Source organism: Oncorhynchus kisutch, linkage group LG28, assembly GCF_002021735.2.
Source record: "Oncorhynchus kisutch isolate 150728-3 linkage group LG28, Okis_V2, whole genome shotgun sequence".
NCBI classification, from domain to species: Eukaryota; Metazoa; Chordata; class Actinopteri; order Salmoniformes; family Salmonidae; genus Oncorhynchus; species Oncorhynchus kisutch.
Window position 1 is genome coordinate 14,624,551 of NC_034201.2, and position 24,327 is coordinate 14,648,877.

A 24,327-nucleotide genomic window follows, 5' to 3' on the forward strand; every position below is an offset into this window, starting at 1 on the left:
TGAAGAACCTATATATCGGTGGATAATGTGTGTGTGTGTGTGTGTGTGTGTGTGTGTGATTGTGATGAAGTACTGTAGGGGTTTGAGTTAGTACCAAGCAATATAGGTCTATGATAAAGCTACAATAATCTGGATCCTTTTTATGTTTGTATCACCCCTTATGGTACTAAAGATGAACTGCTGTATGATCACAGGATGGCGCTACCATCATGCTGTATATAGGATGGGGGGTGAAAAATGTCAGTTGTCCCCATGAAAAAAAGAGTTCAGAGAGTATAAAATCCAACTGGCAGTATACTAAATATCACATCTGCCTATGGGAGGGAGAATGGATGGACATTAAAAGCAGTTCAGTTCCAGTGTTCTTTAAAAAAAAAAATGTTTACCTTTATTTAACTAGGCAAGTCAGTTAAGAACAAATTCTTATTTTCAATGATGGCCTAGGAACAGTGGGTTAACTGCCTGTTCAGGGGCAGAACAACAGATTTGTACCTTGGGGATTTGAACTTGCAACATTCCGGTTACTAGTCCAACGCTCTAACCACTAGGCTACCCTGCCACCCCAAATGCTGGCAAGCTTCTCTTCTGGAAGAAAAGCGATATGTGAGGCTACACCATTTTCGGAATGTGCAATTTCCACCTTTACACCAAGATTTCTACAGGAAAAGAAAAAAATCAAGTAAATCAAGGATAGTTGAAATCAGTGTTAAGAAATGTGGGTTAAATTGACTCTACTGGGAATCATCTTAACACTCAAGGGAGTGATATGCTCCCTAATGTTGATAAATTATGGTTAATTGGGACAGAGTACATTTAACTCCATTAAGAGTAACCAGAGACAGTTATATCTATTGAGTTATCCACATAAGTGGGAGGGGCCTTGTCATATTTCCCAGCATGCTCTGTTGCAGGTTTGTTTTTTCAAATTGTTTGTTTCAATATCTGTGTTTTGGCATTTACATTTTATTGTTTTTATCTATTGCTACACAAAGATAAGAAACACACATTTTTCTAAACTAATCCAATCTGTAAGTGGTTGGATTAATTGCAACTGTTAGTTAGTGAGATAGTTGTTCCAGTTTACATGGTGTTGGTCAGGGGTACTCAACTCTTACCCTACAAGGTCTGGAGCATGCTGGTTTTCTGTTCTACCTGATAATGAATTGCACACACCTGATGTCCCAGGTCTAAATAGGTCCCCGATTAGAGGCAAACGATAAAAACGAATCTGTGGAGCACGCTTTGAAGTCCAGAGTTGAGTTTGAAGGGTGTAGGTAGTCTTCATGTATGATATTTTCTTCCCTACCCTGATAGGGATTTTAATTGCAAGTTGTGAGTGATGTAAAAGTGATGGATTTCTTCCAGCAAGTTGGCTTCCAACAGAGATTGGATATCACTTCGCAAACCACCATAATGTGACACATACATTTTTTTCTATCAAAATTACACGCTTATACACCCTTTACACCCTTAAAGGAGGTATACTGAAATAAAAATGTACTATGCTGTAGTTGATTGTTAACTCAGGCAAATGTAACATAGCAAGGGAGTTGATTAAAAATAATACTGAGAAGAGTAAAATTGTAATTTAAGTTCATTTTGAGCAACTCTCTGAGAGTTGAATATTTACTCCATTTAGTGTTGTTAAAAATAAGAAAAAAAGATCAACACCATGACCAGAGGGGATTTAGCTAAATGGGGGTGGGACAATATAAACCCCAAAATACTGTTACTTTTGAATCCATAGGAGTTGAATGAACTCATACCTAAATTCTTCCCCCTTAAAAAAAATCTGAAAACCGGTTGTTTCATTTTTAATTTGAGGGATTTCATTGAAAGTATGTAGCATAAAGAAAAATATGTGCACAGAAAATACTAGTTTAAATAAACATGACACCATTACGTCCTCTTCAAGTCAAGCTGTCTGTTTGAATTGCTTTCTGAAACTCTTTTGATCCTATTCTATTTGATCCCACTCTACGTGAATCAGTTTGAACAAGAATAAAAAATGACATCCCTTCTCAACTATTGTATTCTTCGTTAATCCCTCTTTTAGCATGACCTTGAGAATAAAGAATCTTTGAAAGTGGTATTCAGCATATCAAATGTTTGTTTCCTGAGCTCAGTAGTTTCCCAATAAAACCCTTCTGGTGTCTATTGAAGGATTGTATATTATCTCTGTAGTTTCCTTCGAGTGAAATCAGATACTCCCAGCTTGCAGGAAGATCCCGGCAGAGCCTTCCAGACATCGTCTCCTCTGTCACTCTGCGGCACCAGAGTTTAGGTTTCTGTGAACAGTGGTAGGGAGTGACCCAGAACGAGTCGACTGGGGTCTTTTCAACTCACTATTTCTGTCAGAAACGCCGCTTCCCCAAAGACAAACAATTACTGTGCCTGTGCATCATCTTTAAACATGGGTTACAGCTTTGATCTGTGCTCTGTGTATAATTACAGTTATGCCCATTAAACTGGGGATTTGGGTAAAACTAGTCATTTACTGGTCCCTGTCAAGCTCCGGCAACCAACCCAATACATTAATGAAGTCATATGGAACGGAATTAAATGTTGACTTTTCAATTTACATTTGACTGCTGCTACACCCTGGAGTGTTTACAGAATCTTGTTGTAGAAATACAGAACCCTGTTTTGTAAATATTGAGCACGTGTCTCCACTCATAACCCACATTTAATTGTCTGTTCAACCACAGGCAACCTCTCAGGTGCCCACTGGACCGTTTATTAGGTACACCCATATAGTACTGGGTCGGACCACCCTCTTTGCCTCCAGAACATCCTGAATTATTTGGGGCATTCTACAAGGTGTCAGAAATGTTCCACAGGGATATTAGTCCATGCTGACGCAATGGCATCATGCAGTTGCTGCAGATTAGACAGCGGTACATTCATTTTGCGAACAGCCTGTTCCATCTCATCCCAAAGATGCTCTATTTGGTTGAGGTCTGGGGACTGTGGAGGCCACTCAAGTAAACTGAACTCACTGTTATGTTCCAGACAATGTTTTTACACTCCTCAATTGTCCAGTGTTGGTGATTGCGTGCCCACTGAAGCCTCTTCTTTTACTTGATAGGAGTGGAACCGTCTGCTGTGATAGCCCATCCGTGACAAGGATCGAGGAGTTGTGCGTTGCGAGGTGCCGTTCTGCACACCACTGTTGTACAGCACCATTATTTGTCAGTTTGTGGCACGCCTTTTAGCTTGTACGATTCTTGCCGTTCTCCTTCGACCTCTCATCAATGAGCTTTTATCACCCACAGGACTGCCGCTGACTGGAATGCCGCTTTTTTGTTTGTTGCACCATTCTCGGTAAACCCTAGACACTGTTGTGCGTGAAAAGTCCAGGAGGCCGGCCATTTCTGAAATAGTGGATCCGGCGTGCCTGGCACAGACGGTCATACCACTCTCAAAGACTTGGGTCACTCGTTTTGCCCATTCTAATGTTCAATCGAACAGTAACGGAATGCCTTGATGCCTGTCTGCCTGCTTTATATATCAAGCCACGGCCACGTGACTCACTGTCTGTAGGAGCAATCAATTTTCGTAATCGCAATGTTGTGAGTTGGCATCCACCCTAGCATCCACAGAGACACTCACAGAGCTGACAGGTTCAGTGGGAGAAAAATAAAAAATGTGTTTCCCTTCATTTTCGTCACAACCCTGCTTTGGTTCTGATGTCGTGTAGTGAGCCTGTGGTCTCATTCTGATGTGAGGTGGATAGGTGGGAGACAGTGGTGGCGGCTGGGCTGAGTTCCCCCTCCCTCCTGTTCTGGGACTCTTAGCTCCCATGGTGCAGCTGGCCCCCGGGATTTAAAGGTTGTTCTTAATATCATTGGTGGAGCTGAGTGTGCTGTAATCTTGCAGCAGCGCTGAAATATCCACTCCAGACCCTCAGCTTAATTTGTCAGAAGGCAGGTCAACTGTGCCTGATCTGATGGGGCAGCCTTGGGACTTAGCCACTCTCCCTTGAATCCCTAAAACAACTGCTTCTATTCCTAACCCAAATATTTTGCATCTTATTATCTTACTGACCATAAACACAGACCAAACCCAGTTTCTCGCTAAAGATAGTGAGTCCAAAATGTTCTCTATTTCACAAGCGATTGACATTGTCAAAATATCATTTTAAACTGTCTAACATACCACAGTTTCTTACTTTTCAAGACTTTTATAATTTCCTTCTATTATGGACAGAATAGCTAGCTGCAATGTTTCCAGTGTCCCCTGTGTGTCTAAATGATCTGGGTCAGAGAGTAGCTGTGGCCTTGTCTCAGAATGCTGAATCCCACTCCAGTTTCTGTCAGGGTGGCTACCTGGCATAGTCCTTGGAACACAGTTATCAGTGCTCATCTGGGAGTTGAGTTTACAACAACCCTTTCTATCCCGCTAAGCCTATCACTCATCAAGGCCTTTTAAAGGTGCTTTGCGTGGTTTTCTCTGTGCCTTTTTCTTACCATTTGTCCCAAGGTTTTAAAGTGGCGCGTCAGTGAAGGTTCTGTCTCCACTGAAACAGATTAAATGAGTTTTTGTCAGACGGGGCAAAGCTCAGACATGTCAGATGGTGTTTGGGGCAAAGATGCCACTAGGAGTTACAGTGAGTTACAGGGAAAGAATACAGAAGCCGTGGCATTAACATTATGGGCCTGATGTAGTGTACACTGGCAAGTTCTGTAATACTGCTAAATCAATATGTAATAAAATATAATTGAAAAATGAATAATGAGTATAGATTTTGCTCATGTTTAATTACAGTACAGAGGGTCCTTGTATGTCAGATGTTGAGTCATGCATGCATAAGTACATGCTATTGCTCAGTGAACACATGCACAGGACTGTGTACAAGGTATTGTCTACACATTCTACAGAAGCATGCTGCAGGGCACATTAATTAAAATTGAATGCGCTTGGTCTTTTGTTTTTGGAGAATGTCTTTGTCATTTCATCTAAGTACAGAGAAGAATTTTTTGGACAAATCGTGTTTGCTTCTAAACATGGTGTGCATTGGTGAGTATGTGGGGATGTGGTATTGGCTGCACTCAGAGGAACATCCATAGCGTCCTACAAACTGAAATGACAGTTAAGTTTGGAAATACTGTCTGCATTTTGTTAAATGAGGACAAACCACAGAGAATGTCAATTGTAAAACAAACTGTTTTGCTTCATATCCTCACCCACAATGTCTTACAATGAGTGAATAAGACTCCCTTCAGATTGGCTTATGTTTAAACAAGCAGCACAGTATCTATGCTGTTGCAGTTACATACAAGTATGATGGCCTGCGAGACCATGCTATTTGTCCTTGGAGCAAAGAAAGAAACCATAATCAAGAGGAAACATGTTGGAGTTAATTAGAGGTGCTAAAGGGAGAAACCTAGAATGGCACAAGATTTATTTGAGTCATGAAGCCTCCCTCAGAGAAGCCTCCCTCAGAGCCACACACTATAGCATATAGAGCTTATTCTTGCCAAATGAATTATGTGCTAATGTCTGTTGGCTCCCTACCCCCAGTGGTAAGGCTCCAAACAACCATGCTATGATTCAAACAGAATGGCTCCACTTTCTCAAGGGGATTTTTATAATTGGTAGCTATACAGTAAGTCATTTATATTTTGAGCACCGTATATTAACAAAGGGTCCCATCTCAGTCTTATAAACATACCTAGAATTGAACAAGTTAGAATTCTCAGACCTGGACTATGCACTATATGGTCCACATTCTTTAGAAATAAACGGACATTTGCCCTGATCATTTGAGGTGGTACTCTTACATATATCACCTCTCTGATTCAGAGGGGTTGGGTTAAATGCAGAAGACACATTTCAGTTGAAGGCATTCAGTTGTACAAATGACTAGGTATCCCCCTTTTCCCGAAAGGTGTTTTTTTATCAACATAAATCTTTGATCTATTGGGTAAGAAGGGAACTTTTTGTCGATACAGGCTGTCATGCAAAAAGTATCCCCAGTCCCTAAACTAATCTGCTGTGTTCAAATCTCAAGATGTCCTCCAGATGTTTTTGGTACACTACAGTACAGTTGGGGACAAAAAAAAGACAATTTCCTAGTACCCCCCAGACGGAATAGTTTGAGTATTGTCCTTGAATTTTTCTAGAGTTGACTATTATTTCAGACTTTTACATTGGAATACCTATTTTCCAGACTCCGTTTCATGGAACGAGTGCAATAGCTTTGTTGAAGTTGAATGATAGAGACCAGTGTTGTTGCAAGGTAGAGATATCTTTCCAACATCTCAGAGCCCCATGAGTTGTGAAACGTGACCCCCAGTACCCTTGAAAACAGAAGTCAGTTTCAGCAGCTGTGGAAGAGATGGGACTGCTGATGACCCTGCTTCATATCCTGTGTTAAATTATGTTTTCCCAGTTCATAGGTTGGCCTTGACAGTCCTGGAACCAACTATGAGTTTACTCATTGCAGTGACAAACAATTATACAGTGTTTACAATAATAACAGACAAGTTATAAAATTGTGTTATAAATGTTATAAAATTCCCTTATCCTTTCTCAGTGATGCCGTGATTTCCTGTCCTGGAATCTAAGTGTTTCTCTGATGGGCAACATAGTGGCCTATAATTGGAGGCCTTGTTGGATAGTTGTCTGTATCTCTGCCCTGCTTCTCGCGGGCATGGTGGCATGCTCACATTGTGCATGACGACTCGGTCGGAGCCTGGCACCTCTCCCAGGCCCATGCATCTTAATAGTTGTGACATCCTTCACGGCAGCGGGGCTTTCTCCTACTCACTGCCTCAACTTTCCACTAACAGAGCGTTAAGGATCCGTTCAATTTTTTTTGTAACGCAATTTGTTCTTGGGGTTAAGTGCTGTAAGCTATCGATTGCTCATGTTTTTCTCACATCCGTTCTCATTTCATGAGTGCTCAAAACCTAATAAGACAAGCTCACTTTTCGAAAGAAAAAGTTTAAAAAGGCATCTGTCAAATGAGGGGTTCTATTTGTGGAATACTGGACAGATATAGGTTGTATGAGACAGTTGGTTTTTGAGAAACATGGTAAGTCTATTTGGTGGTTAATGCAATCAGAAAATACTAATGAATTGTGTCTAGGGTTTTGCTTCTCCTGCTCCATCAAACCGTTCAAGGTTAGCTTGTCACTTTTATTTAAACTGGAGTTAGTTTGCTGGAGCCTCTCTCGACTGACAAAGAAGTCTCATTTGGTGGTAGTAGTAGTAGTAAAAGAGTTACAGAATGTACCCTGCATGATATAGCATGCAATGTGAATGAGACAGTCAGGTAATGTAATCAGCTAAGGTCGCGGCTTGTAGGTAGACGAGGCTAGGTTCCACGTTTATTCCCTGCATTGGCCAATAGTCAATGAGATTGTCTTTTCGCTGTACTTCTCAAGCTCCTTAACTTAATGAATCCCTTTCCATTATAATGTCTCTTGATTGGCCATACTGTACGGCTGTCAGTATATGCAGGGTGTCAGTAGTGAAATTTCATCAATATAAGCTCCTTTAAGCTTTGCCTGTAAAACAAAATAATTCAAATTCTCATGTTATTCTATCTGGCTGCTCCATAAGAAGAAATTGCTAATCCAAAATGTTTGTCATGAGCCCGGTTTTGTGTGTCCTCTGTCTTCTAATTGCATCCTTGAAGAATGAAAAAACAAAATGTGGGAAAGAAAGAGTGAAATCAGGTTCACAGGCCTCCCATTCTGTGTTGTTGAGCGGTTGGTGATTTGAGCCAGTGGTGTGGTGGGATACCTCTGCTGGAGCAGCGCCACATGCCCCATTCTCACCGGCCCACCGCCATTGTGCCTGGGCTCCACTGAGAGGGGCTTTGATTCTCCTGGAGAGGGACCTTATTAGTCAAACACTCTCCTACATGGCAACTCATTCATGATTCTTAATGAGAGAGGAATCTGGACCAGCTAATAAGGTGGCCGTCCCTTTAGTGCCATGTGAGGGGGAGAATGGAGCAGATGGAGAAAAAGCGGAGGTTTCTGGAGGTAAAAATACCCACGGAGCAGGTCTGAAAAGAATCACACAGGGCAGGGCGGGCCCCAGCTTTCACTGGCATGGAAACCACCTCCTCGTATATATGGGCTGAAAGCATTATTGAGAACCCGATCCATATTCACACTCCTTGGTCTTTTCTGTCCCAACTTAGAATAGAGAGTGCCAATTGCGCCCCGTTTCTGTGACTTAAGTCCTTGGGAAGCGAAGCTGACAGAAGCAACACAGGGCGACAGAGATCCTATTGGCCTCCCCTGTCCCCCGGCCTCCTCAGCTCCCCTCAGTGGATATTGATTTGAAGGAAAGCCCCTCAGAGATAAGGGCTGCAGGCCATTGTGCCACCCAGTCTCTAATTACAGGACATGCCGAAAGAGAAAGCTAAGCCCCTGGCATTTGCAGCTTGCGATAATTGCTTCTGGCATAACATGCCTTGCCAAATGTTTGGTACATTGCTTCAGCAAAAAGGAAAGAACAAAAACCTGTTTTAAAGAGTAGGGGGAGAGATAGAGGAGGAGGTGGGTAAAAGTGATTACCACATATACATTTTTGGACTGTGCACACCTCCCTCTCTCCACATGTATGATTTCAGCAGTATTTTGAAGGCCACCACATTCCCTTGGGATCAGATTACTATCACAGCCATGTCTTAGTAGGAGGAGACACCACTTTTCATCATCAATTTCCTTCCCTATGTACAGATATAAGCAGCACCTTCAAAAATAATAGAGCCTTGTTTTTATATGGTGCCACAGCCTGAGCGGACATTACCGGTGTGCGGTTTAGAAAATGAACCTGTTGTAAGCAATATATACAGCTTGATGTTAAAAAGTATTTTCTCAGCGCAAGTGGTTAGATTGTATCTTATGAAGCAAATATATTTTCTCTTCATGAATGAACAATCAAGCCATACATTAATTCTGAGTGGCTGTAATTATTATTTATGTTCCAACACTGTTTCCTGTCTCATCACAGCCACGTCGAATGGGACCCTGGAAGGTCTAGAGAACAGGGAAGGAGGGGTCTGCAACACCCTCTCCATGAAGATCGTCATGAAAGTGGGCCAGGGTAAGTAAGCATCTCGATGCGGGCTGGCAGGAATGCCAGAAAAGTAGTAAAAGGCAGTCACAATAGAGCCAGGCAGGATATAAGTATGGATGAGTGATAATGAAAGCTTTGTATGGGGACTGTCATGACTGCAGTGCAAGAGGAGCGTTTCATGAGCTATTGTTCATAAAGCCAGACACCCCGGGCGTGGGTTTTTTTACAGTGGGATACTCCGCTGCTCACAGTGTGTGGAGAGTCGCCCAGTGACTTCATCGCTCATAAAATAAGGGCCTCAGACATCACATTTCACTCCATTCTTTACTTTTCTTTTTTGAGAAGGGAAAGATGAAACAAAGAAAAGCTATTGTGCAAATACAGATGGACACACTGAAACGCTTTCTCATACATACCAAAAGAACTCACTCACACAATGACAAATTAAAGCTGTGGAAAACATAGAGGACATTCCATAGAGCATGTTATGGACTACCTGTTGTCCTATAACTTAGACTGTCTGTTGGTCTAACATGAATGAGATTGCTTTGCCTGAAGAGCCCAGGTTTCTCACACACTGTCACTCTTAAATTTGAACTTTGTCTCTCACAGTGTCACAAACTCAAATAAGTGTTAACATTGTTTTCCAAATGAGGCAGCAGCCTTAACATAATGTCAATGAATTGAGATAAGTGGGGCAAGAGTTTCCAGGCATTCTACACTGGTGTGGTGTGGGCTGTCTAATCTACCATGGCATGTCCCCACTAGCTTTTAGAAATAACACTGTGCAACATGTATACGTATTTGTCTCAATACATAATCATGCTGACAGTGGATTACGAGGCCAACACAAACCAATTCAACACAAATCAATGTGATGAAGGAATAAAGACGTTTACCACACGCACCATCAGCCGTGTGGAACAGATGAGACCACTGAAAAAACCCAGGTTCTCCATATATATGCATCAGTCAGCACATGCACTCTCCCTCTCCTTAAATCATCACTGATATATTGGCCCACTCATCTACACAGGGCTCCAAAAGGGTTCTTAGGCTGTCCCCATAGGAGAACCCTTTTTGGCTCCATGTAGAACCCTCTGTGGAAAGGGTTCTTCATGGAACCCAAAATAGTTCAACTTGGAAAGGGTTCTTTAAAAGGGTTCTGTTATGGGGACAGCCGAATAACCCTTTTAGGTTCTTTGGAAGAGTGTAGCTAGGTCTTTAAAGAGACCTTTGCTTGGCCTGCCGTCATGCTAGGAGTGGCAGGGTCAGTCTTAATCACTGCCCTAGTCAGCGTCCACACATCCAAAACAAACAAACCACAAAGGGAGGGTCTGCCGATAAGACTCTTATTCTACAGATAGGGCTTATTTGTATAGCTGACCTTAGATAATAATTATCATAGTTGGCTTGACATTCCTTTTGTCTTTCTCAAGACTTGTTTGCGTAAATCTGTGTTTAATGCACAAGATGCCCATTATGTTAGAAGCTAGGAAACAGTAAAAAGATTATATATGTCATTAACTGTGCTGTCTTGTGCAGGTAGTTACGATTGGAATGCAACGGTTTATTTCTTTAGGATGTGGAGCAATGACGTTACCGATCCTAGGTCATAGTACATTCATCTGCGTGTTTGCTGAAGGATTGGGTCCTATTTTCAGCCACTGAGTCATAGCAACTCTGTTGCCACAAATATTGTAGACACAGAGAAACGGTTTACATACAATAAAGTAAGGAAGAAACGGTATCGTCTCTTTGCTTTTAATACACTGACTCATCCAGGGCAACGGTCACTAAAGTATGATTGTTAACAACACACAAAGCAACATGAACACATTTTATATTATCAGAAGAGGATACATACAGTAAGCTATAAACCCTTTTGTAAAAAAAAATTAAAAGTAATTCCTATATTTTTCATGGAGAGAACTTTATCTCTAACAAAATGCCTTTGTTAACATAAATGGCAATGATTGGAGACGATCATATGACCAATATCTGGATATATAGCAGACTGTTAATCTGCTGATACACTTCCTCATACTGAGTCACTCTTGTATTACTGCACACTATGAGATTTAATTTATTGATTTGTATATGAACATTGAATTTTATGCAATTATAAGATGACTATTCACCCATGAAATGAGATTGTATGGCACCGTATGCTGGGTAGTTTAAAGGGAGGCTGATGGCTTTGATGGACTCTCTCTTATCTGCAGACAAAGCTTTCAAAATGTTAGTATAATGAGAAAGAGCCAGGCCTGTCGATGTTTGAAACTCAGGTGAATTGGTCACATTTATATTAGTATGGGGTGTGTAATGTCTTTATAAAACAAGCTGTCATGTTAAAATGTGTGATATTGTCTTTGGGATGGGGATTCTTTAGTGGTTGTTGACATATCCATTTGTTGTGTTGCACATTAGAAACTAGCACTCAGCAGTAGCAGACAGCACACCACCAAAGCGCCTGGAACAATAGTTCTCTTAACTGTAATCAAACAGACAAACTGAGGGTGCAGTTTAGGTTATACATAGCACACTGTAGCAGCAAAATGAGCTGGTTTAAATAAATCAATATCTGTAGCTATGCCTTTATAAATACTGTGTTAATAACCAAAGAGAAAACACATTTAGAACATTTTCTATAAACTATTACAGGAAAATAATTCCAAGATCTCTAAGTTCTCTTGGAAGGAGGGGCAGTAAAACTCATATGCACACTTCAATAATATTCCAGTCAATGAAATCTCCCTTAATGCCAGTGTATCCCCGTAGACTTCTGCATGGCATCGATGAGACTCAGGGGAACCTTGAAAAAAGTAACAAATGCATTTTTGTCAGGAGACAAGTTACATCATTTCTTATAGCTTAATTTGGCAAGGTATAGCAGATACTGTCATGCATGTCTCAAAATATGACATCATGACTTGTCCGTTTTTAAATTGAAGTGTGCCATCGACTACTTTGAAGAAATTGAGTTCAAAGGAACTGATAAATATGGCTCCCATTCCAAACTCCATTTTCAAATCTTTAATGGAAAATTATAAAAAGAGCAACAGAATTTACAATATTCACATTAGAATCTAACTTTGTTGACTTTCTTCATCTAAATTGCAGACCCAAACACAGTTGTACCGGACCCAGTTATAACAGACAAGCCAAGCCAAGACCAGGACAACACTGTGAAGGAGACAACCACCAGCCCATATAAGAAAAAGGGGGGCAGTGGTGGGGCTGTGGAGCCAGGCAACAAAGGTGAGGATGCTCAAACTTGTGGGAAAAGGAATATTTGTCTCAGTATGAGCCCTGTTTCCTTGTTTTGTGTTATAGTCCTCATTATCAGTGGATTGGACTGTAACCTTTAATGCCAAAAGGTCATGGTTTTGCTTCCAATACTGTATCCCACATTGTGAAACCATTTGTAACTGCATTTTCTAAGTACAATGCTTCCCCACGTCTGCCACACACATATTCTCTCAGCCCAGGGGAGGCTGGTGGGAGGAGCTATAGGAGGATTGGCTCATTGTAAAGACTGGAAACTAATAAGGGCACACTAACAAACACATCAAACGTATGGGAACCACATGTGTGACTCCGCTCCATTTATTCCATTCAAGCTATTACAATAAGCCTGTCCTGCTATAGCTCCACCCACCAGCATCCTTTGTTTCGCACGCATGTACAAACACAGGCACAAAAGTATTATATTTTTCCATTTTGGTTTGAGAAAGCTACACTAATCTACTTTTTTAATTATGCTGAGTAGTAATGTGGATAGATAGACACAGTGTTCAAGTGTGGTAATGAAAAATTAAAACCATATCTGCTCGGCTGAGATCTAGCGGCAGATGATAAAATTATCAGAGACTATTAAATCCATCAGCAGGGTTTCTGCACATTAGATATAGCAATTTGTGTTTGTTTTGCTTGGGTTTCAGTCACCAGAATGGTATTTTTTCACAGGGAGGCAGAAAATGCTAAAGTTTACATAGGTTTAGAAAGTCATTTGGGCCCTAGAGTTCTGGCTCTGCTACAGGACAAACAAAATGGCCTTCCCTCTCATCCTGGAGAGCTGCCAAGTCTCCCACAGTGGGGTTTTCTTTCAATGTGAAGGTTTGACAGTCATCTTTCTTGGTGTGTTACTTTGAACTTTTGTTTCTGTCCTATTCCTTTACCTGCACATGAGAGCTCCGCCTAACAACCTTTTGCGTCTGACTTCTCTCATACCACAGGTGAAGAGGAATGTAATACAGGTGCACAGTTTATCATGCCTGTCTGCACAGCTGAACGCTGAACGGCGGCTAAATGGGCACAACTGATCCAAAGCCAATCAGGACAACAGACAAAATAAATGCATGGGATTATTGTCAGAGCTGCCAGCAGGAGCAAAATGATACGTTTCAATTTACAAATACTTCAGCATTTAAACAGTCAGAGATACTGTTGGGAGGTTTATCCCTCTGCACTAAAGGGAAAATATACTGAGATATCCGGTACAATGCTTTGCCTTTGTGGTGTTGAAGCTTTGACAGAGGAGCACAGGTACTATTTGTATCTGCTTATTATGGCAGAAAAAGGCTTTTATCACGCTGCTTCCTTCTGCCTATCATTCATTCAGTGGAAAGATCAAATGTTGTTTTGCCTCTGTAATACAAAGAGGTAATACCTCATTTTAATTTGTATGCACATTTTTTTTCCTGAGCCATTAAGGTCTTTGGAAGCAGAAAAGGTCTCAGCAGAGTGTGAGGAAAGCACATTATAATAACACTCACAGTCATTCATGCTCAGCATCTAAATTAAACTGGGTAGAGAGATGGCCAGAATAGATTTCTATAAATTATTCAGAACATTCTGAAGTGTTGGCATGGGTCTACAGTTAGGTGCAAATGTGAAAATTAGTTCACCCAGAATAATTCTAGTGTCTTAGAATCGTTCAGACGATCTTGAGGAAAGCTAATGTTCCATGTCACGATAACGTCCTCATGCTCATTAACCGGCAGGTGGTCTTGACTTCATTAATATGAGCGAGAACGAACTAGTCTTTTGTTCACAAACTAGTCTTCTGTTCACTCGACATGCTGGAAAATAAAAGCAGTGGGGACTGACAGACACTGATCAGCTCCATTGCCTTCAACACACATTTGGCTCTATGGTCTCGTGTAAGATCAATAGTCGACTGTTTTCCATCTGTCAACTTTGAAATGGGATTTTCTTCCCCTTTCATCAGGGCCGTCTTACCCTGCAAAATGAAAGAAAATAATAAGAGCTGGGAATAATTCTAGTGGTGATTTGGTTATGTTTGGGATCACTGTGGAATCCATTCCTCTACCCCCAGTGTAAATGCAGCTAGCAGCATCTGATTTGACAGTGCAGCAGCAGCGTTGGGCAGGCAGGCAGACAGTGGCGGAAGCTGTGCTCCCAGGCAGGCAGCGCTGGGATGCAGTGAAGTATACATAGTGAAGGGAGGGAGGGATAGGGAGGGAGGCTTCAGGACCACACAGGAAATAGGCATGCCACTCTAATTGGACTCAATCCTCATCCTCTGTGTCTAATAGAGGGACTGGTGTTGTTTTCTTTTCCCTCGCAGCCGGTTATATACGTTTAAACAGTTTCTCTTCCTTTACCCCCTCATGTGGAGTTATAACATATGGCTAAACATACACAGTTTAATCCTCCACTCGCTCTCAGGATGCATGCCAAGAAGAAATGAGCTATCATCTGTGGAAAACGGACACCCCCACACGCTCACAAAGGCCACACAGTCAGGAAGCCCCTAGCTACTCAGTCAATTCAGAGAAATAATGGAAGAAGCCTTTTTCTCATTGAGAACCCATTTGCACCCTCGCAGGGTTCCACCTCTATCCTGATCAGCAACAGTACAGCTTTGTCTGACTTGGCTGCCAAGCAGACCACCACTTGTTCATTCCCTGCTGCTAACTGATTCCTTTATTTTTCCATCCACAGACACCATGAACCAGGACAACAAGTCCAACTCAGCAGAGGGTATTTTTGCCTCCAAGCCAGCGCTGTTTGCTGCCATCGGGGCGGGATGCGTCATCTTCCTGCTGATCATCATCATCCTCATCGTCCTGCTGATCAAGCTGAGGAAGAGGAACCGCAAGCACACCCAGCAGCGGACCACCGCTCTGTCACTCAGCACACTGGCCAGCCCCAAGTGCTCTGGGAACGCTGGCTCAGAACCCAGTGACATCATCATCCCTCTACGGACTACAGAAAACAACTACTGCCCCCATTACGAGAAGGTGAGCGGGGACTACGGCCATCCGGTTTATATAGTCCAGGAGATGCCCCCGCAGAGCCCAGCCAACATCTACTACAAGGTCTGAGCAAAGACTATCTTTAGGATGTTTGCTTGTAGGGGAGAATTCTGGCCTACCTTTTACTACCTTGTCCATCTGATGTTCAAAATAGCATCACAAGAACAGAAATAAAAAACAGGTCGTCATGGACACGGTAGTTGAATAATTGTTTGTTTCCAGATAGGCCAAAGGGCAGGTTTTGGGGGGTTTGTGTCGTCTTCTCTTCATGCTTCTTGCTAGAAATTGAATTCACCCAAGTTTTGCTATTCTGTGTGTCTGAGAGGACTGTAAGATGGTCAAGCCTATGGAGTAGAAAAGCCTTTGCTCTGACAATGGAGACAAGTTGCAAACAGGGTATACTACACAAACAAAGGACCCGCGATAGGGCTGTCACTCATGGGCTCCATTCCTGTAATGAAGCCTCCATGGTTTGCTCAGAGACAGAAAAAGGCACAGTGTGATGATATAGCATAACACACTTCCCTTTAATATGTTTTACCTGCACTATTCTTTTTTATCAATCACCTAGAGTAGCTCCCTCTTCACCAATGTCTGCTCCTTCAACGTTGTTTATTTTCTACTGTATATCTAGTTAATACATACAATATTATGGTAAATATTAATATTTTTCATGTGTCCTTTAGTGATACTTTGCCACTCTTTCTCTTATATATATATATATATATATATATATATATATATATATATATACACACACACACAGTACCAGTCAAAAGTTTGGACACACCTACGCATCCCAGAGTTTTTCTTAATTTTTACTATTTTCAACATTGTAGGATAATAGTGAAGACATCAAAACTATGAAATAACACATATGGAATCATGTAGTAACCAAGAAAGTGTTAAACAAATAAAAATATATTTTCTTCAAAGTAGCCACGCTTTGCCTTGATGACAGTTTTGCACACTCTTGGCATTCTCTCAACCAGCTACACCTGGAATGCTTTTCCAACCGTCTTGAAGGAGTTCCCACATATGCTGAGCACTTGTTGGCTGCTTTTCCTTCACTCTGCAGTCCAACTCATCCCAAACCATTTCAATTGGGTTGAGATCGGGTGATTGTGGAGGCCAGGTCATCTGATGCAGCACTCCATCACTCTCCTTCTTGGTCAAATGGCCCTTACACAGCCTGGAGGTGTTTTAGGTCATTGTCCTGTTGGTTACTACATGATTCCATATGTGTTATTTCATAGTTTTGATGTCTTTACTATTATTCTACAATATAGAACATTTTAAAAAATTATGAAAAACCCTTGAATGAGTAGTTGTGTCCAGACTTTTGACTGGTACTGTATTTAAAAAAAACACATCTAGGTGACATACTTGTGTGAAATAAGTGTCTCCTCTTCTACTTCTCTAAGCTTGTCTGAACAGGCAAAGTCAGTTATGCAACTGTGGCGGGAAAAAACGAGCAACGAAGTTGCCACACCCTGGATATAAATGAATAAAAAACAAATAGCTCATACTCAATCATGGTGAGAGGCCATCATGACTGAAATAAAAGAAAACAAAGGTTGTTTCAAATTGACAAGTCACTTCTGTATCTGAAGCCTCAAGGGGTTTTGCTCCTCTTAAATTAGGCCTGAGTTTTCCCTTCAGTGAAAAATAATAACAAGATCTGATTTGTATGAGCAGAAAAGGTGTGGGCACAATTAAGATGTTATCAAACCTTTCGCTCCCACCTAAAGGTCGTGCTCTCAGAAGAATTGGATTGCTTTGGAGGGAATGAGTGGTGTTCACCGAATGGTATGACATTTGTAGTGTTAGTTCTGCACCCGGAGACAATGGAATGGATAGGGATGTTGCTAAGGATGGTTTTATTGTTTTCCACATTCTCTTTTGGGTCTGAATTCATTCATAGTCACATACTGTAGACATGGTGCCTGGATCAGTCATGTGCTCAGAATGAGAAGTGGGTGCAGGTAATGTCAATCATGTGTGTTGTGCATCTCAATAAAAGCTAGTTTCAGAAGAATAAATGATAATAGAAAGAGTTTGGCAACCAGCTCCAGTCCCTATTCTCCTCAGCTGTGCGATGGTGGGAAAACCAAACCTTTCAAAATCACTTAGCGCAGATGAGGCACAGAGTAGACACTTAAAGTAAATAATGATTCTACATTACAAATTGTTGTAAAAAACGTAATTGCAATACAGAACATTTTTATCTTAAACTATTCCTGCTCATGAAAAGGCTTTTTTAATTCCTAAAGAGTTATTACCACCGCAACAGGGTGGCGCTTAAACATCTCTGGTGTCTTCAGGAGGACATCTAATGACTTACAATTCCTATCACATGGCAACCTCAAAGACCAGGGAAGATTACACTGGTACCAAATAGTTTTCAACACAAATCATTACACGTACAGTATTTTCTGTGTCAATATCTTATCCCCATGTTCTGAAGTTTGTCCCATTGTTTAGTTGTCTGTGTTTATTGTGAAAGAAAATAGATACTGTCCTGTATTTACAGTAGAGGTTATTCTGGCATATTTTTAATGCTGATAACATTGACATTATTTAAAGTTATTAAGAAGTATAGCAGCAAGAGCAGGACATGTGTGACCAGTTTGTTGGCATTGTTTCAGATTCTTAAGGTGCCACCAACCTCCTGTGCTGTACACAGACATATTTGTTTGCTTTGAGGGCTATAGCAGACTGCCTGCTCTTTTATAACAAAACATTTATTTGAATTTTTCCCAGTCTGGATTTATGTTGATACATTCACATTTGTTTGGCTTAAAAAGGGGCCTAGAAAAAATGTACTATTGCCTTCCTAGTGTCTTGTACATTGACACCTACATTGAAAAAATACATTGTTTACAACATATGTAAAATGACTCTAATCATGATTTGGCATTACATTTTTTTAAACCTATTTTGTTCAATACTGTAACTAAGTTTTATCGAGGGCACAACTCAAAAAGTGATTTAAAAAAAAAACTCAGATGAAGTCAATGACAAACTGGTGACCAACAGAATCCAAATTCTTCAGATATTGATCAAACATTGTGGTTATTGTGTGTGGTTTGTCATTGGGTAAAGGTATAGTTGAATACAATGATAATCGTCAAAATGTTGGAAGGATAATGTCTACACCACTGTATGGTCTTTAATTAACACTACCACAAACACCATGTGGTCCTAGAAGTGATATCCATTTACTGCTTGTTTATTATTGTTTGGTTAGTTCAGTGGCCTAAAATAATGTAAATATGTGAAAAAATTCAATTTAAAAGTTACATTTAATAGAGCCCCATTTATGAACATATTTGTTTTTTTTGAATGCAGAATTTTGTAAATAGATGTCTTTTTGGAAATACATTTCACATAAATCCAGTTTTTTTTTTAGAGACCGATAATAGATGACACATCTCTTAGAGACAGTGTTTAAGTGTCAGGCATTGCAAGGAGAGAAGAACATCGTATCATGGTTCACCACATACATTCAGCATGAGAGATTTCCCCCCCCCCCTTAGTTTCATTCTAGCTGTCCCAGATTGTTTGTTTGTGGGTGCTGGATTGGGAACCTAGAGAAGGGCTAGACACTCTACTATACATGTAATCAATTTTCTCTGTGACAGTCACCCCTTGAAATCAATGGAACTGTTAGTGAACGTAAAACAGGGGAGGGTCAGCAACCAGTTAAATATCTAATGCCTTGATCAAGATTCATCTGAGTATAATAACATAACACAGGTAAATAAATAAACCCATGCTGATTTAAAATATTCAGATGAACAGAACATTATTCTGGGCATCTCTTTGGCAGTATATTATTCTGGGCAAGTTTCCCTAAATACAGTCATTCCATCTCTAGTTGTGAGAGTCCAAGGGGGAGCTGCGTGCTTGGAGCTCTGCTGAGCTTGCGACTTTAGGAAATAAATAATGCCAGCATACATGGCTCGATCTCACTCCTTTGTCAGCCCTCAAGGTGAAATGGAGATGCTCTCTTGACCTTTGCAGATTATCACAATATTATCTCTGGCTCTCTTTAATGATAAAGCAGCTCAAGCCCCAGACATTTCTTCAGCTATCAGCCGCCACACAGCCAAGTTCAGCCAGACTCTGCTGTGCAGTGTGTGGTGGCCAGGCCGCTCACAAAGGAAAATATTCGAGCAGTGATTAGCGACATGATAGTGGAAGTACAGTACATGAACTTATACAGCTCCATGTTATTAGAGTAGTAATACAGTGTTTTGGTTTTCCTGCTCATCACAGTTTAAACAGTACTGGCTTGTTCAGTTTGACTGGTTGCTCACTTTCCCTGCTCTGTGTCATTATTGTCATAGTTTTATTTCTGTTCATGATACAGTATTATTTTCAATGTACATGTATGCAATCCCAGTGCATTTGTGGTTTTTGTATCTGCTCCGCGTTCATATTTCGCCTTTCATTCACACGCAGCTTCAACCCATGTTCAACATAACCAGTTACTATGGAATGGAAATTCCATGAGCCAAGTTTGAAATCCTGATATTGCATATTGATAAATAAATTTTTCCTATGGAATTTATCTGGTGTCTTTTATTTCAAAATGTATAGCAAGCAGATGGTGCATTGAACCATGCACGGTAGAATGTGTCTTACGCAAGGCAGCACTGATATGGGTTTTATTGAAAAGCAATTCAGAGTGTATATCTTGACTGCCACATTTCTTAGCTGAACAAAATAAATGTGGTGGTATAGCTACACTACATGACCAAAAGTATCGTCGAACATCTCATTCCAAAATCATGGACATTAATATGGAGTTGGTCCCCCTTTGCTGCTATAAACAGCTTCTTCTGGGAAAGCTTTTCACTAGATGTTGGAACATTGCTGCGGGGGACTTCCATTCAGCCACAAGAGCATTAATGAGGTCAGGCACTGAGGTTGGGTGATTAGGCCTGGCTCGCAGTTGGTGTTCCAATTCATCCTAAAGGTGTTCGATGGGGTTGAGGTCAGGGCTCTGTGCAGGCCAGTCAAGTTCTTCCACACCGATCTCGACAAACCATTTCTATAGGGACCTCGCTATATGCACGGGGTCATTGCCATTCTGAAACAGGAAAGAGCCTTCGCCCAAACTGTTGCCACAAAGTTAGGAGTACAAAACCATCTAGAATGTCATTGTCTGCTGTAGCATTAAGATTTCCCTTCACTGGAACTAAGGGGCCTAGCCCGAACCATGATCAACCATGGTGATCTTAGGCTGCCATGGAAACCCATTTTATGAAGCTCCCGACAAACAGTTATTGTGCTGATGCTGCTTCCAGAGGCAGTTTGGAACTTCGTAGTTTGATTTAGAGAGAGAGAGAGAGAAAAGAAAAACTGGGTGTTTTAGTGTACAGTCATGGCCAAAAGTTTTGAGGATGACACAAATATTAATTTTCACAAAGTTTGCTGCTTCAGTGTCTTTAGATATTTTTGTCAGATGTTACTAAGGAATACTGAAGTATAATTACAAGCATTTCATAAGTGTCAAAGGCTTTTATTGACAATTACATGAAGTTGATGCAAAGAGTCAATATTTGCAGTGTTGACCCTTCTTTTTCAAGACCTCTGCAATCCGCCCTGGCATGCCGTCAATTAACTTCTGGGCCACATCCTGACTGATGGCAGCCCATTCTTGCATAATCAATGTTTGGAGTTTGTCAGAATTTGTGGGTTTTTGTTTGTCCACCCACCTCTTGAGGATTGACCACAAGTTCTCAATGGGATTAAGGTCTGGGGAGTTACCTGGTCATGGACCCCAAAAAATCTATGTTTTGTTCCCCGAGCCACTTAGTTATCGCTTTTGCCTTATGGCAAGGTGCTCCATCATGCTGGAAAAGGCATTGTTCGTCACCAAACTGTTCCTGGATGGTTGGGAGAAGTTGCTCTCGGAGGATGTGTTGGTAAAATTCTTTATTCATGGCTGTGTTCTTAGGCAGAATTGTGAGTGAGCCCACTCCCTTGGCTGAGAAGCAACACCACACATGAATGGTATCAGGATGCTTTTGTCACGTTCTGACCTTTATTTCCTTTGTTTTGTATTTATTTAGTATGGTCAGGGCGTGAGTTGGGTGGGCAGTCTATGTTTGTTTTTCTATAATCTGGGTATTTCTATGTTTCGGCCTAGTATGGTTCTCAATCAGAGGCAGGTGTCATTAGTTGTCTCTGATTGAGAATCATACTTAGGTAGCCTGGGTTTCACTGTGTGTTGGTGGGTGACTGTTCCTGTCTCTGTGTTTGCACCAGATAGGGCTGGTTAGGGTTTCACACGTTTCTTGTTTTTTTGTAATCAGTTGTTCATGTTTACGTATTAAAAGATCCATGGACACTTACCACACCGCACATTGGTCCTCTGATCCTCTTCAGAAGAAGAGGAGGAAATCCTTGACAGAATCACCCACCCAACTCTCACCGAGCGGCGTGGTAAACAGCAGCGACGACAGCAGCAGCAGCAGCAACAAGAGGGGCCAGCATCACAGGACTACACAACTTGGGAGGAGATAGACAGGTGGGCAGTCGACCCAGGGAGAGTGCCAGAGCCCGCCTGGGATTCGATGGAGCAGTGCAAGGAAGGTTACAGGAGAATGAGGTTGGCGAAGCCAGCACGGCAGTGCGACAGGTACGAGAGGCAGCCCCAAAACATTTTTTGGGGGGGGCAGACGAGGTGTGGTACTAAGCCAGGTAGCAGACCTGAGCTCACTCCTCGTGCTTATGGTAAGCAGCGCATTACTGGTCAGGCACCGTGTTATGCGGTTAAGCGCACGGTGTCGCCAGTGCGTGCCCATAGCCCGGTGCGCTATAGGGCAGCCCCCTGAAAGTGCCATGCGAGTGTGGGCATTGAGCCAGGGCGTATGGTGCCTGCTCAGCGGGTCTGGTCGCCGGTACGCAGTTTTGGTCCAGGTTATCCTGCGCCGGCTCTGCGTGCTGTGTCTCCGGGACGCTGGGAGGGTGCAGTGCGTCCTCTGCCTGTGCTCCGCTCGTGCCGGGCAAATGTGGGAGTGGAGCCTAAGGGAGAGGTTTGTGTAGTAAGCACTAGATCTCCCGTGCTTACCCACAGCCCGGTTCAACCTGTGCCTGCACTCTGGAGGGTCCGGGCTAGAGTAGTTGTCCAGCCTGGGGAAGTGGTGCCAAGGTTGCGCACCAGAGCTCCAGTGCTCCCCCACAGCCGGGTCCTTCAGGTGCCTCCTAACACCAAGCCTCCTGAAGGTCTCCCCAGCCTGGTGGTTCCTGTGGCAGCCCCACGCACCAGGCTGTCTCTCTGTCTCCTCCCTGCAGGTGGTCCCGCCTGTCCGGCGCCGCTGCCGGAGTCTCCCGCCTGTCCGGCGCCACTGCCGGAGTCTCCCGCCTGTCCGGCGCCGCTGCCGGAATCTCCCGCCTGTCCGGCGCTGCTGCCGGAGTCTGAGGGGCCAGAGCCCCTCAGCCCAGAGGCGCCAGAGCTTCTGCCCCTCTGTCCAGAGCTTCTGCCCCTCTGTCCAGAGCTTCTGCCCCTCTGTCCAGAGCTTCTGCCCCTCTGTCCAGAGCTTCTGCCCCTCTGTCCAGAGCTTCCGCCCCTCTGTCCCGAGCTGCCCCTCTGTCCCGAGCTGCCCCTCTGTCCAGTGGGGTCATTGAGAGGGGTGGCCATGGTGAGAAGGCCATGGAGGCGGACAATAAGGCGGACTAAGACAATGGTGAGGTGGGGTCCGCGTCCCGCGCCAGAGCCGCCACCGCGGACAGACGCCCACCCAGACCCTCCCCTATAGGTCAAGGTTTTGCGGCCGGAGTCCGCACCTTTGGGGGGGGGGGGGGGGGGTACTGTCACGTTCTGACCTTTATTTCCTTTGTTTTGTATTTATTTAGTATGGTCAGGGCGTGAGTTGGGTGGGCAGTCTATGTTTGTTTTTCTATAATTTGGGTATTTCTATGTTTCGGCCTAGTATGGTTCTCAATCAGAGGCAGGTGTCATTAGTTGTCTCTGATTGAGAATCATACTTAGGTAGCCTGGGTTTCACTGTGTGTTGGTGGGTGACTGTTCCTGTCTCTGTGTTTGCACCAGATAGGGCTGTTTTGAGTTTTCACATTTCTTGTTTTTGTTAGTTTGTTCATGTGAAGGGATTTATTAAAACATGAATCAAAACAGCGCCGCTGCGCTTTGGTCCGCCTCTCGTTCAGATGAAGAAATCCATGACAGCTTTATTGTTGGCATGACACAGGACTGATGGTAGCGCTCACCTTGTCTTTTCCAGACAAGCTTTTTTCCGGATGCCCCAAACAATCGGAAAGGGGATTCATCAGAGAAAATTACTTTACCCCAGTCCTCAGCTGTCCAATCCCTGTACCTTTTGCAGAATATTTTTTATTTATTTTTTATTTTATTTTATTTCACCTTTATTTAACCAGGTAGGCTAGTTGAGAACAAGTTCTCATTTGCAACTGCGACCTGGCCAAGATAAAGCATAGCAGTGTGAGCATACAACAAAGAGTTACACATGGAGTAAACAATTAACAAGTCAATAACACAGTAGAAAACAAAGGGGGGGTCTATATACAATGTGTGCAGAAGGCATGAGGAGGTAGGCAAATAATTACAATTTTGCAGATTAACACTGGAGTGATAAAAGATCAGATGGTCATGTACAGGTAGAGATATTGGTGTGCAGAAGAGCAGAAAAGTAAATAAATAAAAACAGTATGGGGATGAGGTAGGTGAAAAGGGTGGGCGATTTACCAATAGACTATGTACAGCTGCAGCGATCGGTTAGCTGCTCAGATAGCTGATGTTTGAAGTTGGTGAGGGAGATAAAAGTCTCCAACTTCAGCGATTTTTGCAATTCGTTCCAGTCACAGGCAGCAGAGTACTGGAACGAAAGGCGGCCGAATGAGGTGTTGGCTTTAGGGATGATCAGTGAGATACACCTGCTGGAGCGCGTGCTACGGATGGGTGTTGCCATCGTGACCAGTGAGCTGAGATAAGGCGGAGCTTTACCTAGCA

General features: G+C 42.5%; 1 protein-coding gene across 2 annotated transcripts in view; it reads left to right on the top strand.

Moving 5' to 3' along the window:
* Positions 1 to 19,902, top strand: part of LOC109872455 (ephrin-B1-like) — an 81,066-nt gene extending 61,164 nt beyond the window's left edge. For both annotated transcript variants that reach the window (XM_020463673.2, XM_020463672.2), the window contains exons 3-5: positions 8,977 to 9,069; positions 12,166 to 12,303; positions 15,013 to 19,902. In XM_020463673.2, coding sequence (XP_020319262.1) covers positions 8,977 to 9,069; positions 12,166 to 12,303; positions 15,013 to 15,395 — 614 coding nt within the window. In that variant the 3' untranslated portion in view covers positions 15,396 to 19,902. The remainder of the gene's footprint in view (positions 1 to 8,976; positions 9,070 to 12,165; positions 12,304 to 15,012) is intronic.
* Positions 19,903 to 24,327: the final 4,425 nt, after the last annotated feature.